This window comes from Oncorhynchus keta, chromosome 7, assembly GCF_023373465.1.
Source record: "Oncorhynchus keta strain PuntledgeMale-10-30-2019 chromosome 7, Oket_V2, whole genome shotgun sequence".
NCBI lineage: Eukaryota > Metazoa > Chordata > Actinopteri > Salmoniformes > Salmonidae > Oncorhynchus > Oncorhynchus keta.
Genome location: NC_068427.1, coordinates 24,736,129 through 24,752,347, shown reverse-complemented (window position 1 = coordinate 24,752,347; position 16,219 = coordinate 24,736,129). Strand labels below are relative to the sequence as shown.

The following is a 16,219-nucleotide window of genomic DNA, read 5'->3' as shown; positions in this document are numbered from 1 at the left end:
CTAAAAGCTTTACGTATTCAAGTTTTCCTTGAACGCTAAATGGTTCTCAAGTAGATTACTAAGAAAAGCTTATCCATTGTTTAAAAATGGCCTTTTTGCCTTTGTGCAGATTGCCGTGTCTCATTTTTGATTAATTGAAAATAATACCTTTTTCAAAGTATCTCTCTTTTTCAAACAAGCATTGCAGAGCTGGCTACAATTTCAATTTCATCCCCCTGAAAAGATAGAACAAATATTCTGGCTGAACTCAAATGTGCTGGTTGATAAAATACCTGTATTTTGGGAAAGATCTTTGAAATGGGTATTTTGTTCTTAACTTATATTGTACATTGGAATGGTAGAGTTATGTCCTTCATGGAGTTATCAGAATTGTACGGGAAGGTCTGCATAATCCAAGAGTACAACCAATTGATTATAGCGTTACCCAAAAAATGGAGGAGGCAGGTGGCAATGGGAGGAGTTAGGGAACTAGTCTGTCTGCCCAATATAAAGGATCAAAACTGTAGGAGGAATAAAAATATCATAAACAGGAAAGCATACCAGTTTCATTTGAGGACCAGGATGTTTGTCTGTGCCATACAGATTGCAAAATAGTTGGGAAGAGATTTTAGATGTACCAACTCCATGGTACAGGATGTATGAGTTGATATATAATACAACGCAAGATTAAAGACGTTGTCCTTTTCAGATTTTTTTTTATGGCGGTTCTGGAGCAGTGGCTTATTCCTTGATGAGCGGCCATTCGGGTTATGTTGATATAGGACTCGTTTTACTGTGGATAAATACTTTTATACCTGTTTCCTCCAGCATCTTCACAAGGTCCTTTGCTGTTGTTCTGGGATTGATTTGTACTTTTCGCAACAAAGTACATTACATCTCTAGGAGACAGAACGTGTCTCCTTCCTGAGCGATATGAAGGCTGCGTGGTCCCATGCTGTTTATGCTTGCATACTATTGTTCGTACAGATGAACTTAGTTCCTTCAGGCGTTTGGAAATTGCTCCCAAGGATGAATCAGACTTGTCAACAACAAAATATTCGGAGGTCTTGGCTGATTTCTTTTGATTTTCCCATGATGTCAAGCAAAGAGGCACTGCGTTTGAAGGTGGGCCTTGAAATACATCCACAGGTACACCTCCAATTGACTCAAATGATGTCAATTAGTCTATCAGAAGCTTCAACAGCCATGACATAATTTTCTGGAATTTTCCAGGCTGTTTAAAGTCACAGTCAACTTAGTGAATATTAACTTCTGACCCTTTTTGAAATGTGATGTAGTGAATTATACTTGAAATAATCTGTCTGTAAACAATTGTTGGAATAATTACTTGTGTCATGCATAAAGTAGATGACCTATCCGACATGCCAAAACTATTGTTAACAAGACATTTGTGGAGTCGTTGAAAAATGAGTTTAAATGACTCCAACCGAAGTGTATGTAAACTTCTAACTTCAACTGTATGTAAAAAAGCCAGACTACGGTTTGCAACTGCACATGGGGACAAAGATCATACTTTTTAGAGAAATGTCCTCTGGTCTGATGAAACAAAAATAGAACTGTTTGAACATAATGACCATTGTAATGTTCGGAGGAAAAAGGGGAGGCTTGCAAGCCAAAGAACACCATCCCAACCGTGAAGAACGGGGGTGGCAGCATCATGTTGTGGGGGTGCTTTGCTGCAGGAGGGACTGGTGCACTTCACAATTAGATGCCATCATGGGGTAGGAAAATGATGTAGATATATTGAAGTAACATCTCAAGACATCAGTCAGGAATTTAAAGCTTGGTTGCAAATGGGTCTTCCAAATGGATAATGACCCCAAGCATACTTCCAAAGTTGTGGTAAAAATGGCTTAAGGACCACAAAAAGGTATGGGAGTGGCCATCACAAAACCCTGACCTCAATCTCATTGAATATTTGTGGGCAGAACTGAAAAAGCGTGTGCGAGCAAGGAGGCCAACAAACCTAACTCAGTTACACCAGCTCTGTCAGGAGGAATGGGCGAAAATTCACCCAACTTATTTTGGGAAGCTTGTGGAATGTTTCCCGAAACGTTTGACCCAAGTTAAACAATTTAAAGGCAATGCAACCAATTGTTTTAATGTTTTATTTAGGTAGGCTAGTTGAGAACGAGTTCTCATTTACAACTGCGACCTTGCCAAGATAAAGCAAAGCAATTCGACTCATAGAACAACACAGAGTTACACATGTAATAAACAAGCATGCAGTCAATAATACAGTTGAAACAGTCTATATACAGTGTGTGCAAATGGGAGGTAAGGCAATAAATAGACATGGTGGCGAAGTAATTACAATATACCAATTAAATATTGGAGTGATAGTTGTGCAGAAGATGAATGTGCAAGTAGAGATACTGGGGTGCAAAGGAGCTAGATAAATAAATACATACAGTATGGGGATGAGGTAGTTGGATGGGCTATTAACAGATTGGCTATGTACATGTGCAGTGATCTGGGAGCTGCTCTTACAGCTGGTGCTTAAAGCTAGTGAGGGAGATATGAGTCTCCAGCATCAGTGATTTTCGCAGTTCATTCATTGGCAGTAGAGAACTGGAAGGAAAGGCAGCAAAAGGAGGAATTGGCTTTGGGGGTGAGCACGTGCTACGGGTGGGTGAGCTGAGATAAGGCGGGGCTTTACCCAGCAAAGTCTTGTAGATGACCTGGAGCCAGTGGGTTTGGCGATGAGTTTGAAGCTAGGGCCAGCCAACGAGAGTGTACAGGTCGCAGTGGTGGGTAGTATATGGGGCTTTGCTGACAAAACGGATGGCACTGTGATGGACTGCATCCAATTTGTTGAGTAGAGTGTTGGAGGGTATTTTGTAAATTATATCGGCGAAGTCGAGGATCGGTAGAATGGTCAGTTTTATGAGGGTGTGTTTGGCAGCATGAGTGAAGGATGCTTTGTTGGAAATGCTTAATGTGAGTCTGGAAGGAGAGTTTACAGTCTAGCAAGACAGACAAAATACTAATTAATTGTATGTAAACTTCTAATTGAGGATATGTAAACTTCTGACCCACTGGGAATGTGATCAAAGAATTGAACTGACATTTCACATTCCTAAATCTCTAGTGACTCCCCATCCCGCATGAGGGAGCGTAATCATCGACTGACACTAATTAGCATAATGCAACGGACATGAATATTCCTAGAAAATATTCCTAGTCATGAAAATCACAAGTGAAATATATTGAGACACAGCTTAGCCTTTTGTTAATCAACCTGTCATCTCAGCTTTTCACAATATACTTTACAGCCAAAGCTAGACAAGCATTTGTGTAAGTTTATTGATAACCTAGCATAGCATTTTGTCCAACTAGCAGCAGGTAATTTGGTCACGGAAATCAGAAAAGCAATCAAATTAAATCGTTTACCTTTGATGAGCTTTGGATGTTTTCACTCATGAGACTCCCAGTTACATAGCCAATGTTCCTTTTACCAAAAATATTATTTTTGTAGGCGAAATAGCTCCGTTTGTTTTTCACGTATGGCTGAGAAATCGCCCGGAAATTGCAGTCACGAAAACGCCGAAAAATATTCCAAATTAGCTTGTTGTTGTTTATAATCAATCCTCAAGGTGTTTTTCAATTATCTATTCGATAATATATCCACCGGGACAATTGGTTTTTCAGTAGGACCAATTGGAATAATGGCTACCTCTGTATTTTACGCTAGAATCACTCTGGGAGCCATCAGGTGACCAGTTGCGCAATGTAGCCGCTTACGGGTATAGCTTCAACATAAATGTAGCGCATTCACTGCTCAATAGGGACGCATTGGAACACAGTGCTTTCAAAACATGAGGCACTTCCGGATTGGATTTTTCTCAGGCTTTCGCCTGCAATATCAGTTCTGTTATACTTACAGACAATATTTTTACAGTTTTGGAAACGTTAGTGTTTTCTATCCTAAGCTGTCAATTATATGTATATTCTACATATATATAGAAATATATATATATATATAGTATTCGGCCCCCTTGAACTTTGCAACCTTTTGCCACATTTCAGTCTTCAAACATAAAGATATAAAACTGTATTTTTTTGAAGAATCAACAACAAGTGGGACACAATCACGAAGTGGAACGACATTTATTGGATATATCAAACTTTTTTAACAAATCAAAAACTGAAAAATTGGGCGTGCAAAGGGTGAAAAATATCAAGTAATTATTTTTAAATGAACTAATGTAAGATGTTTATTATTCGTTATGTTTTTATGTCCAGAGAGAGAGAGAGAGAGAGTGAGAGAGTGAGAGAGAGAGTGAGAGAGTGAGAGAGAGAGAGAGAGTGAGAGAGAGAGAGAGAGAGAGAGAGAGAGAGAGAGAGAGAGAGAGAGAGAGAGAGAGAGAGAGAGAGAGAGACCTGTGATATAATAGCATGCAGAGGAAAGACCTGTGATATAATAGCATGCAGAGGAAAGACCTGTGATATAATAGCATGCAGAGGAAAGACCTGTGATATAATAGCATGCAGAGGAAAGACCTGTGATATAATAGCATGCAGAGGAAAGACCTGTGATATAATAGCATGCAGAGGAAAGACCTGTGATATAATAGCATGCAGAGGAAAGACCTGTGATATAATAGCATGCAGAGGAAAGAACTGTGATATAATAGCATGCAGAGGATGAGAGCTAGAGTGTACCACATAGAGTGTATGTGTGAAAGACAATCAGAGTGAGCAGCAGAAACAGTTTGTTGATTGGGGTGCAGGCTTGCATAAGAGTAAATCCAAACCCTATCTGCAATACCAGTGTGTCAGCTCACTAGTACCACAACCAACAAACACACACATGCCACACGAGCATACACCCACCCACACACACATGAAAAAACACGCAGGCCTGAGGCTGTCAGGCCCGGAGGGTGAGTGTTTGTAGTTGAACATACAGAGCGGCTCTTATCCCTTGGGCATGGTTGCCTTGGAGCGTGCTTAGATGGTCTATGTGTCAGCGGGGGACGGGTGGGCTGGCAGGCTGAGATTTGAGTGACAGGCAGAGAGACGGGACATCAACAGGATATGACCCGCTGGAGCCCAAAATACCCTGGGGCTGCATCTTCTAAAACCTGACTAACCAAACACCTCTTTCTCTTTCTCTTTCTCTCTTTCTCTTCTAAACCTGAGCTGCATTTCATTTCAAACAGTTGCACCCCCAGCTTTGATCTATTCCCTCCCTCATTGACTCCCCTTCACTGGTCTGATAATTTTGCAGGTGGAACGGACTGGAGGTTTTTTATACAGAGGAAGATGGGGCACTAACAGGATACAACCCACTGGTGATCCTAATCCTCAGAGCTCATGCTGGCTCTCCTATAATTTGACCACCCAAATACTAAGAGGAGAGAACATGGACTCTTTGCCAGAGTCAGTGGAGGGGAGGGAGATACTCACTGGGCACAGACGTCAATTCAACATCTATTCCACATTGGTTGAAGTTAATTTCATTAAAATGATGTGGAAACAACGTTGATTCAACCAGTGTGTGCCCAGTGGGTAGTATGTCTGAGTGGAACAGAAAGGTAGAGAAAGCATTGGTACAGTAGGTAGGACATTTGTTTGAAAAAGGAGGTTGCATAAACTCTACATAGATATGTAAGTATGTTATAGTCCCATTAATATTTGAGTTGTGCTGACCTAGATCTGATCTGGCCCACAGTGAGTTTGTGTCAGAGACATACATGATAACATACTCTGTGACATTCAAATAGTGTTTTACTGCACACTATCAGCACTTCTCTCCAATTAACATTCCTTATCCCTTTTAATTAATCATTATGGGAAACATTATTCTCTTTACAATTACTTTCTCATCACTAACCGACCCCGTTGTAATTGTGTAATTCATTGCGTGCATTAGGCCATGGTCTGTAAGTGAATGGTGTCCCATTCCCTCCCTCCCTCCCTCCCTCCCTCCCTCCCAACACTATCATTATGGTACACCCAGAAGCCAGTTAGATGTAGAAATCAATAGAAACACAGTGAAACAGGCTGATTGTATTGAGCTGTATGTTCAACAGTGCTGATTAATCTGTTAAACTGGACCAGGGCTCCTGTCCTCACTCACTTTCTCACTCGATGGGCTTCTATAAAGAATTTACCTGACCTCCTCCAGGCTTGGCAGGGGGAAGAGTAGTGTTCTGGTGACATGACATAATAACCATGTATCTAACCACCTGTGACTGAAGAACACAACACAACTACTGTGTTGGATTGTGAATGGTGGGATTTTATTGCTTCAATCAGGTTTTGAATCTAACATGTTATTTTATCTCCACCTCTGTTTGTCAACCCCTCTCTCTCATGCTCCCCCCTCTTTCTTTTATACCCCCTCTCTCTCATGCTCCCCCCTCTTTCTTTTATACCCCCTCTCTCTCATGCTCCCCCCTCTTTCTTTTATACCCCCTCTCTCTCATGCTCCCCCCTCTTTCTTTAATACCCCCTCTCTCTCATGCTCCCCCCTCTTTCTTTTATACCCCCTCTCTCTCATGCTCCCCCCTCTTTCTTTTATACCCCCTCTCTATCTCTCTCTTTTTTATCCTCCTCTCTCCATCTCCTCCTCCCTCCAGAGGTGGACTCGCTGCGTATCCTGCTCTACTCGGTAATCTTCCTCCTCAGTGTGTTTGGCAACCTGCTAATCATTGTGGTCCTGACGGTCAACAAGCGCATGAGGACGGTCACCAACTCCTTCCTGCTGTCCCTGGCGGTCAGCGACCTGATGATGGCCATCTTCTGCATGCCCTTCACCCTCATCCCCAACCTCCTGGAGGACTTCATCTTCGGGCCCACCATGTGCAAGATAGTGGCTTACCTCATGGGTAAGAATGGGGGACTGGAAATGTTGAGGGCGCGTGTGGGAGATATCGAGGCTGGAGAAAATATTGGGTGAGAGAGAGAGAGAGAGAGAGAGAGAGAGAGAGAGAGAGAGAGAGAGAGAGAGAGAGAGAGAGAGAGAGAGAGAGAGAGAGAGAGAGAGAGAGAGAGAGAGAGAGAGAGAGAGAGAGAGAGAGAGAGAGAGAGAGAGAGAGAGAGAGAGAGAGAGAGAGAGAGAGAGAGAGAGAGAGAGAGAGAGAGAGAGAGAGAGAGAGACTTTGACTTTTGGTCTTGCTTTATTGAAACATTCTTAATTCATTTAAAACTCACCCCCCCACTCCTAAAATAAATAAAAAATAAATAAAAATACACAGAAACCATCTCCTACAACCGTATATCCAAAACATCTTCCCCAGCAATACAGACAGCCCCCCCAACACACCATATCTCCTCAAACATCTCCACACATTTGATCATTTTATAGAACTCAAACTCAACCCTAAGGCGCGCAGAGACCATCCCATGAAACAGTAGTAAAGGGTCTGTTATCCCCCCACCTTTGACCCTGTTCCTCCTTGTTAGCCAAATAGCTAACTTTGCCTGAGCAAACAGAAAATTCAACAAAACACATTTTTCTTTCTCCTTACTCGAATACCTGTATCCCATTATAAACATCCCAACAGCAAAAACCACCCCCAACCTGTCACACAGACATTCCAACAGAGACATTAATGGCATTAACCTGGTGCACACAGAAAACACATGAATTACAGTTTCTTTCATTTGACAGAAAGGACACCCCTGCCCAATTCCCGGATCAACCCGTGCCAACCAGCTGTTAGTGGCCAGGGCTCCATGAAGAACCCTCCACTGGAGGTCCCCTGACCTCTTTGGTACTGGGGGTTTGTAGAGCGCCCTCCATCTAAAACCCACCATACTCTCCGCCCCACATACCCCCTGCCACTGATGTGCCTTCACTCCTGTTAGGCTTCTAATGCTCCTCACCTTAACGCAGAGGTTGTAGAGGGCTTTACCTCCCACCCCTCAAACTCCCCCAGGCTCGGAGTGTTAAAATCTAACAAGTCCTCCAGACCCCCTTGCCAGTCTCCAGTCTCTGCCGTCACCTGCAGTGGCGGGAACATTGGTGGCCCCTCTCCCTTTGGCCTCTCAAACACCCCCTTACCGGCTCAGACAGTGCCTCCTGGACCTCCTCCAGGAATCTCTCCAGCAGCCTAAGAGACGTTATTCCTGTTTGTTGCGCCAAGACCTCCGGGGTTTTCCACCCCTCCTCTCCCAGCAGTCTCAGGTCACCCAGCCTTTGTAAACCCCCTGCCATCAGTTGCCTCTGCAGGGTGGCCGACTGAACCGATCTCAAAGGGATGGCTGGGTTGTGGAAGATGGGCTCCTCCCACACCCACTGCCCAGGCTCCACACCCCTTCTCGTGCGGGCCTTAGCAGCTGCCAGGCCCTCAGCACCGCAGAGTAAAACTCTGAGAGACCTGCTGTACTCAGCCTCTCCAGCTTCATGAGGAACAGCTGCCGGTCCAACCCTAATCCGCCAGCTCTCCTCAGCAGCGCATGCTGGTTCCCTCCAGCCAACATCAGTGTGGTACAGCAGTCTCTGCACCGCCTTTAGTCTGAAAGCAGCCATCCTGCTCTCCAGTTCCACCAGGCCCTGTCCTCCTTCGTGGACGGTCATGTACAAAACTGCTGCCTTCAGCCAGTGATGTCCCGACCAAAAAAGTCCACCAGCTTGCATTGCAGGTCTGCAAGCAGACCGGCGGGGGGTTGAGGACAGCCAGTTTATGCCACAAGGAAGATGCCACCAGGTTGTTGATTATCAGCACCCTCCCTCTATATGACACTTGGGACAGGAGCCACCTCCACCTGGCCAGTCTTGACACCACTGCCTGTGTCAGCCCCTCCCAGTTCTTGCTGACCCACCTCTCCGAGCCCAGGTACACCCCCAACACTTTAAGCCCTTCACAACCCCACTGCAAACCCCTGGAAGCAGAGGAGGAGCCCTATCCCCCATGCCCCACATAACAGAGCTTTGCTCTTTCCCCAGTTTACCTTAGCTGATGAAGCTCCCTCATACACCTTCAGACTGGTCTCTAGTTCCTGCATATCTTGCCCATCCCTGACCATCACAGAAACATCATCTGCATATGCTGAGACTGCAATTCCTGTCACCACATCCATGCCTGTCCAGCACACTCCCCGCAGTCTCCTGCGTAGCAGTCCTAAAAAGGCTCAATGGCTAGTGTGTACAGCTGCCCAGATAGAGGGCATCCTTGTCTAATGCCCCGTCTCACCCAGACTGGCCTACTGAGCCCCCTCCCACCTTAACCATACATGACGCCCCAGCATACAACAGCTTCACACAGGTCACAAAACTCTTCCCAAACCCAAACACAGACATCGCATTAAACAGATACTCATGATCCACTCTATCAAAAGCCTTCTCTTGATCTAAAGAGACCAGTCCAAAGTTCACATTAGAACCTCTCGACAAGTCCAACATGTCCCTAATCAAGAACAAGTTGTCCGTGATTGAGCGTCCCGGTACACAATATGTCTGGTCCTTGTGTATTATAGAGTCCAGATGGGACTTCAGTCTGTTAGAGAGGACCTTGGCAAAAATCTTGTAGTCCGCACAGAGTAACGCCACAGGCCTCCAGTTCTTAAGTTCACACAAGTCCCCTTTTTTTGGGCAGGAGAGTCAGAGCCGCCCGACGGCAGCTCATCGGCAACTCTCCTACCCCTACGCATTCTCGCAACACGCAAAATAAATCCTGTCCAATTGTTCCCCAGAATTTTTGTAAAATTCCACTGGAAGTCCATCAACCCCGGGTGCACGACCGGGGGACATCTGGGTTACTGCCTCTGCCAGTTCATGTGACAACAGAGGAATGTCCATTTCATCCCTCTGTGCCCGAGAGAGCTTAGGGAGTCCTGCGAACAAGACCTGAGCACACATAGGATCACACATTTCTGCCCTATACAATTCAGTATAAAACTCCACAGTCCGCTCCCGCATCTCCCCACCACAGAGGTCACCCGCCCATCAGACAGCCGTAGACAATGCATACCCTTGGCTTCACTGCTCTGTCTTTCCAAACCAAAGAAGAAGGAGCTGGGAGCATCCATCTCCTTGAGCATGGAGAACCTAGCTCTTACAAGTGCTCCCTTTGCTTTAACCTGGAAAAAACTGCCCAGGTCCCTACGTATTCGGCTAAGTTAGCCTGGAGGCCTACATTGCCTTGCCCCACCATCTCTACCTCCATCTCACTAATACACCGCTCTAGTTCCCCCAACACTCTCCTAGCCTCTGAGGATGAGAGAGCTGTGTACTGTTGACAGAAAAGCCGAATTTGCACTTTCCCCACATCCCACCACTGACTCAGAGACTCATACTCCTCTCTTCGCTGCCCCCATCTTTCCCAAAAGTCTGGAAACCTGAGCAAAAAGTGGCATCTTGTAAGAGCTTTACATTGAACTTCCAATAAGATGCCTGCCGGGGCCCTGGTGAAATAGACAGCCGAGCCATGGTTATGTGGTGATCCGAAAACCCCACTGGGAGAATGGTAGCACTCAGAAGCCTATTGCTCTGATTCCTGGACATGTAAAAACGATCAAGTCGAGCTGCACTCACCCTAGCCCCAAAAACCTTCACCCACGTATACTGTCTTGTGTTTGGATGTTTAGTTCTCCAAACATCCACTAGGTCAAACTGATTAAAGATGTCCCTTAACACTCCCACTGACACTGAATGAGGCTCTTCCCCATTTCTGTCTTTTGTAAAATCCATTGTACAGTTCCAGTCACCTCCGATCACCAGCGTCTCCTCAGGCGCTACTTGTGAAGTTCCTGTCTAAGACTCCCAAATAGAACCCCTCTTTCTCTCCCTGTGTTAGGCGCATACACATTTATAAAGACAAAACACATGTTGTTAATTTCTGCTTTAACAACAAGCAACCTACCCCTACACACCTCCTTTGAGGAGCAAATTTTTACAGCCAGACCCGGTGCAAAAAGGACTGCCACCCCTGCACTAAGATTTGTCCCATGGCTCAACACACTTGCCCCTTTCCACCAGAGCCCCCAATCAACTTCATTCACCACATCACTATGCGTCTCCTGCAGAAACAACACCTGTACTTGTTTATGTTTTACATATTCACTCAACACACTCCTCTTTCCCGCATCTCTGGCGCCATTTATATTGAGCGAGCCTACCGAAGAGTCTCCATAAGAAGTGGGAGAAAAGCCAGCAGAGAAATAGACCAATAGCAAAGCTCAAAAAGCCCCAGTGTCAGTAAGAAATTAAACATTTAAACAGTGTCTGAAGGTAAACCTTTACGCACTGTTGTGACCCACTTCCTCAACCTAAACCGTTTCTTGGGTGAGAGGACACCATGCCCCTCATTTCTCATAGCATGTTGTACTGATCTTACAAACTTTCTAGGATCAGGAAAAAAAACCTCAAGATTAACTTTTTTCCCCTTAGTCTCATTCAGGAACCTTGTCAGTTCTCTCAACGTGTACTTAGACCCCTCTGGTTGACTGGCTGTCAGCTCCGGGCCAATTGAAGAGGAGTCTGAAAAAAATACCTCCTCATCCTCTTCCTCAGACTCACTTTCCTCCTCTTCTCTATCTCCCACCCTGACCACCTGCCCTTTCTCTCTGGTTAGGGCCTCACCCACAGCAACAGGCAACATTTCCATGGTGCCTTTGTCCACACCCTTTTTCTTTTTCCTCTTGACACCCTCCTCCTCCCCCCTAATCTCTTACACTTCCCCACTATACTCTCCTCATCCACTAGAATAACCTGACTAGACGCAGTATCATCTGCACCACCCTCCATAGCATGACTAGGGCCAGCCTCAGCTACAACACCCTCCATAGCATGACTAGGGCCAGCCTCAGCTACAACACCCTCCATAGCATGACTAGGGCCAGCCTCAGCTACAACACCCTCCATAGCATGACTAGGGCCAGCCTCAGCTATACCACCCTCCATAGCATGTCTAGGCCCAGCCTCAGCTACCCCACCATCTCTAGCCTGACTAGACCCAGCCTCTGCTTCTCCACCATCTCTAGCCTGACTAGACCCAGCCTCATCTACACCACCATCTCTAGACTGACTAGGCCCAGCCTCTGCTGTCTGCATCTCCTTACCCCTGCATTTTCACCTCGATTTCCCCCCTTGCGCTCGTACCCTCCCCTTGTCTATGGCCTTTATGTGGGCACGCAAAGCTCTTGTGCCCCAAATCCCCACATTCAAAACACCGTAGACTATCTGTGCTGGCAAAACCTGCATAGAGCCCTTCCCCATGCCTCACTTTAAAATGCACATTTAGCTGTTGCTCATTATTGTTCAGAAACATAAACACTTGCCTCCTGAATGAAACAACGTGCTTAACGGCATCTGCCTGAAAACCTGCTGACAGTACACGGAAACCGCTAGCAAACTTACCAAAACGACTCAGCTCTTTCCTAATTTGATCATCCGTAATAAACGGAGGCAAATTTGCCACTACAACTCTTGTTGAAGGGGTAGAGAGAGGTGAAATTGACACCAACACATCCCTTACAAATATTCCGCTAGCAATTAGCCTACCGACCAAATTAGCTCTTTTCATGAACACAACAACAGCCTTGTTCATTCTAGAAGCAGAATGTATAAACTCAGCTCCTACCTGTTCACCGACCGCGAGCAGAACCTCCTCCACCTTAACTCCGTTCTCAGGAACACACCTGAAACCATGCTGAATCGACAGCGTCTCTTGCGCACTAGGCTGAGAAGCCATTGCGCACACTATACCTTGCAACCCCGGAACGTTACTCTGTCCTCTTCCACCCTAACTTTGAAAAAAGAAACTTTGGATACCGCTAAAAACAAATATTGCATTAACCCTCCACCATAGAAAATAACATGTAAAGAAAAGAATAGAATCAAGAAAGTTAGTTAGGATAGAGCTTTCCACACCAAACACTCAAACTCCAAAAACACCCAGCATGCACCGAGAGAGAGAGAGAGAGAGAGAGAGAGAGAGAGAGAGACCTGTGATATAATAGCATGCAGGGGAAAGACCTGTGATATAATAGCATGCAGAGGAAAGACCTGTGATATAATAGCATGCAGAGGAAAGACCTGTGATATAATAGCATGCAGAGCATGCTCCCTGACTTGCTCTGGTTCGCTCCTCGGCTCCGCCGACTGCTCTCACCCCTAAATTGTCTTGGGGTTGCCTCTCATGCTTGCTCCGTTGAGCTCCTCGTATCGTCGCCGTTCCGCTTTTGCTGCCTCTTATCTCCTCCTTAGGTCGGCGATACTCCCCGGCCTGCGTCCAGTGTCCTTTTCACTCCAGAATCTCCTCCGAGGTCCATTCCTCCTGAACACGCTGCTTGGTCCATTTTTGGTGGGATCTTCTGTCACGTTCGTCGTATGAGACCAAGGCGCAGTGTTGTATGCGTACATTCTCTTTATTAAAAGAATGAACACCAAACAAACTTACAAAATAAGAAACTAAACGTGAAGCTATACAATAGAATTCTGACAGGCAACTACACATAGTCAAGATCCCACACCAGAAAGTGGGAAAAAGGCCTGCCTGGAATATGATCCCTAATCAGAGACAACGATAAACAGCTTTCTCTGATTGAAAACCATATCAGGCTAACATAGACATACATAACCCCTAGACATTCAAAACCCATAGACATACAAAAGAACCTAGACATACAAAAACCTAGAGTACCCACCCTAGTCACACCCTGACCTAACCAAAATATATAGAAAACAGAGATATCGAAGGTCAGGGTGTGACAGCAAATCAATCCCAGAACAACAGTAAAGGACCTTGTGAAGATGCTGGAGGAAACAAGTACAAACTATCTATATCCAAAGTAAAACGAGTCCTATATCGACAGAACCTGAAAGGCCGTTCAGCAAGGAAGAAGCCACTGCTCCAAAACCGCCATAAAAAAAGCCAGAGTACGGTTTGCAACTGCAAATGGGGACAAAGATCATACTTTTGGAGAAATGTCCTCTGGTCTGATGAAACAAAAATAGAACTGTTTGACCATAATGATCATCGCTATGTTTGGAGGAAAAAGGGGGAGGCTTGCAAGCTGAAGAACACCATCCCAACCGTGAAGCACGGGGTGGCAGCATCATGTTGTGGGGTTACTTTGCTGTAGGAAACACTGGTGCACTTCACAAAATAGATAGCATCATGAGGGAAGTAAAATGATGTGGATATTGTTAAGCAACATCTCAAGACATCAGTCAGGAAGTTAAAGCTTGGTTGCACATGGGTCTTCCAATTGGACAATTACCCCAAGCATACTTCCACAGTCGTGGTAAAATGGCTTAAGGACAACAAAGTCAAGGTATTGGAGCGGTCATCACAAATCCCTGACCTCAATCCTATAGATAATTTGTGGGCAGAACTGAAAATGTTTGTGCGAGCAAGGAGGCATACAAACCTGACTCATTTACACCAGCTCTGTCAGGAGGAATGGGCCCGAAATTCACCCAATTTATTGTGGGAAGCTTGTGGAAGTCTTCCCGATACGTTTGACCCAAGTTAATCAATTTAAAGGCAATTCTACCAAATACTAATTGAGTGTATGTGAACTTCTGACCCACTGGGAATGTGATGAAAGAAATAAAAGCTGAAATATATCCCTCTCTACTATTATTCTGACGTTTCACATTTTTACTAGGATTAAATGTCAGGAATTGTGAAAAACTGAGTTTAAAAGTATTTGGCAACGGTGTATGTAAACATCCGACTTCAACTGTATATAATCTAAACTCTTAAATTTAGTTTGTTATCTAGTTTATTTTTCTTTATTTTCCAACAGGTGTTTCCGTGAGTATCTCCACCTTCAGCCTGGTTGCCATAGCAATTGAGCGCTACAGCGCCATCTGCAACCCGCTAAAGTCACGGGCGTGGCAGACCCGTTCCCATGCCTACCGGGTGATTACTGCCACCTGGCTGCTGTCCTTCATGATCATGAGTCCCTACCCTGTGTTCAGCCACCTGGTCGATGTCCCCCTGAAGGACAACATCACCATCGCACGCATGTGTCGCCATATCTGGCCCCACAGGGAGGTGGAGCAGACCTGGTGAGTGTGTGTGTATGTGTGTATGTGTGTGTGTGTGTGTGTGTTTGGGTGGGGAGTGTGGGTGTGTGTGGATGGGTACATACTCATACTCATCTTACTTTTTGCTTACTACTGTTTTCCTAATACTTCATTTTATGGGGTTTGCGTGGAACTGTATTTACAAAGAAATGAACATCTTCCTACACTTATGAATTGATGATACAGAAATATTGTGTTTGTATACACAGTAGAATATAAAACGATCACTAAAATGCTCTCAACAGCAAAATAATTTAAACTTGTTCTCCAGCTGACCATTTCCCACCAGAGAAGCCATTAAGTTGTCATTGTAGTAGAAGTGCATCCCAGGTCACCAGGTGCATTGTGGATGACTGTAGGGCTCCTCTGGGGGAGGTATTAGACACAGCCTGTGTACAGTACACGTACTGCTGCTCTCTCATTATTATTTTATATTGGTAGCCTACTGCCATAACCCATTATTGGTGGAGTGGAGTCCTGTGAGAAAAAGACACCAGAGGCTTTCCAGTCTACAGAAAAGAACAACTATAGTCCAGTGGAGGCTCCTCAGTGGAGGAAGGGGAGGACCAACTCTATTGCGTGATAGTGAAAGGGAGAGATATTTTGTGTGGGGAAACAGGTTTTTTCACCCAATCTGTCCAACTTATCACACTATCACCTCTAAAATTTAAATAAAACACTATAAAGAGTTTATATAATGTGTCATTACATACCTATTTCAAGATTTGTGTCGAATATGAGTCTGTTTTTTAGGGCGGTGCTAAAGTTATCTTCAGAAGTAAATAGCAGCTGTCGCTGCTTTTTGAGAGTCATGATGGCTTGCAGTGATGACGCAAAAAATTACTAGGTATCCTCCTTACCCTGTCCCTTTCTTATGTTTAAACAGTGAGAGAAGCACTGCACCTGGTGGAGTGAGGCTGTAAGACACAGAATTAGTTGCTTTATGCGTGCTGTACGTTACGCCATGACACGTCACAATTTAATGTACAGCGTTGGAGGGGTCAGTTTTTAAAACTTTTCTCCAATACTATTGAGCCATTGCCATGTCAATCAATGCTTGAATAGAAACATAGTTCACACCCCAGATTTTGATGTTAACACAGTCGCTACAGTCCCATTAGTTGTCATTGCAGCCTTTGTACGGAATGGGGTTAGTCACCTTTTTTGTCCTTTTTTCCACTTTCACTTACTTAGCTAGCAAATGCAGCTAGCCAGTTTTGCCAACTCAAA

At 44.9% G+C, this 16,219-nt stretch overlaps 1 protein-coding gene across 2 annotated transcripts in view; it reads left to right on the top strand.

Moving 5' to 3' along the window:
* LOC118385825 (cholecystokinin receptor) overlaps positions 1-16,219 on the top strand; it is a 72,346-nt gene that overhangs the window by 27,627 nt on the left and 28,500 nt on the right. For both annotated transcript variants that reach the window (XR_008139782.1, XM_052522344.1), the window contains exons 2-3: positions 6,588-6,836; positions 14,707-14,971. Coding sequence is in view for 1 of the 2 variants with exons in the window: in XM_052522344.1 (XP_052378304.1) it covers positions 6,588-6,836; positions 14,707-14,971 (514 nt within the window). In the remaining variant the exon portion in view is untranslated. The remainder of the gene's footprint in view (positions 1-6,587; positions 6,837-14,706; positions 14,972-16,219) is intronic.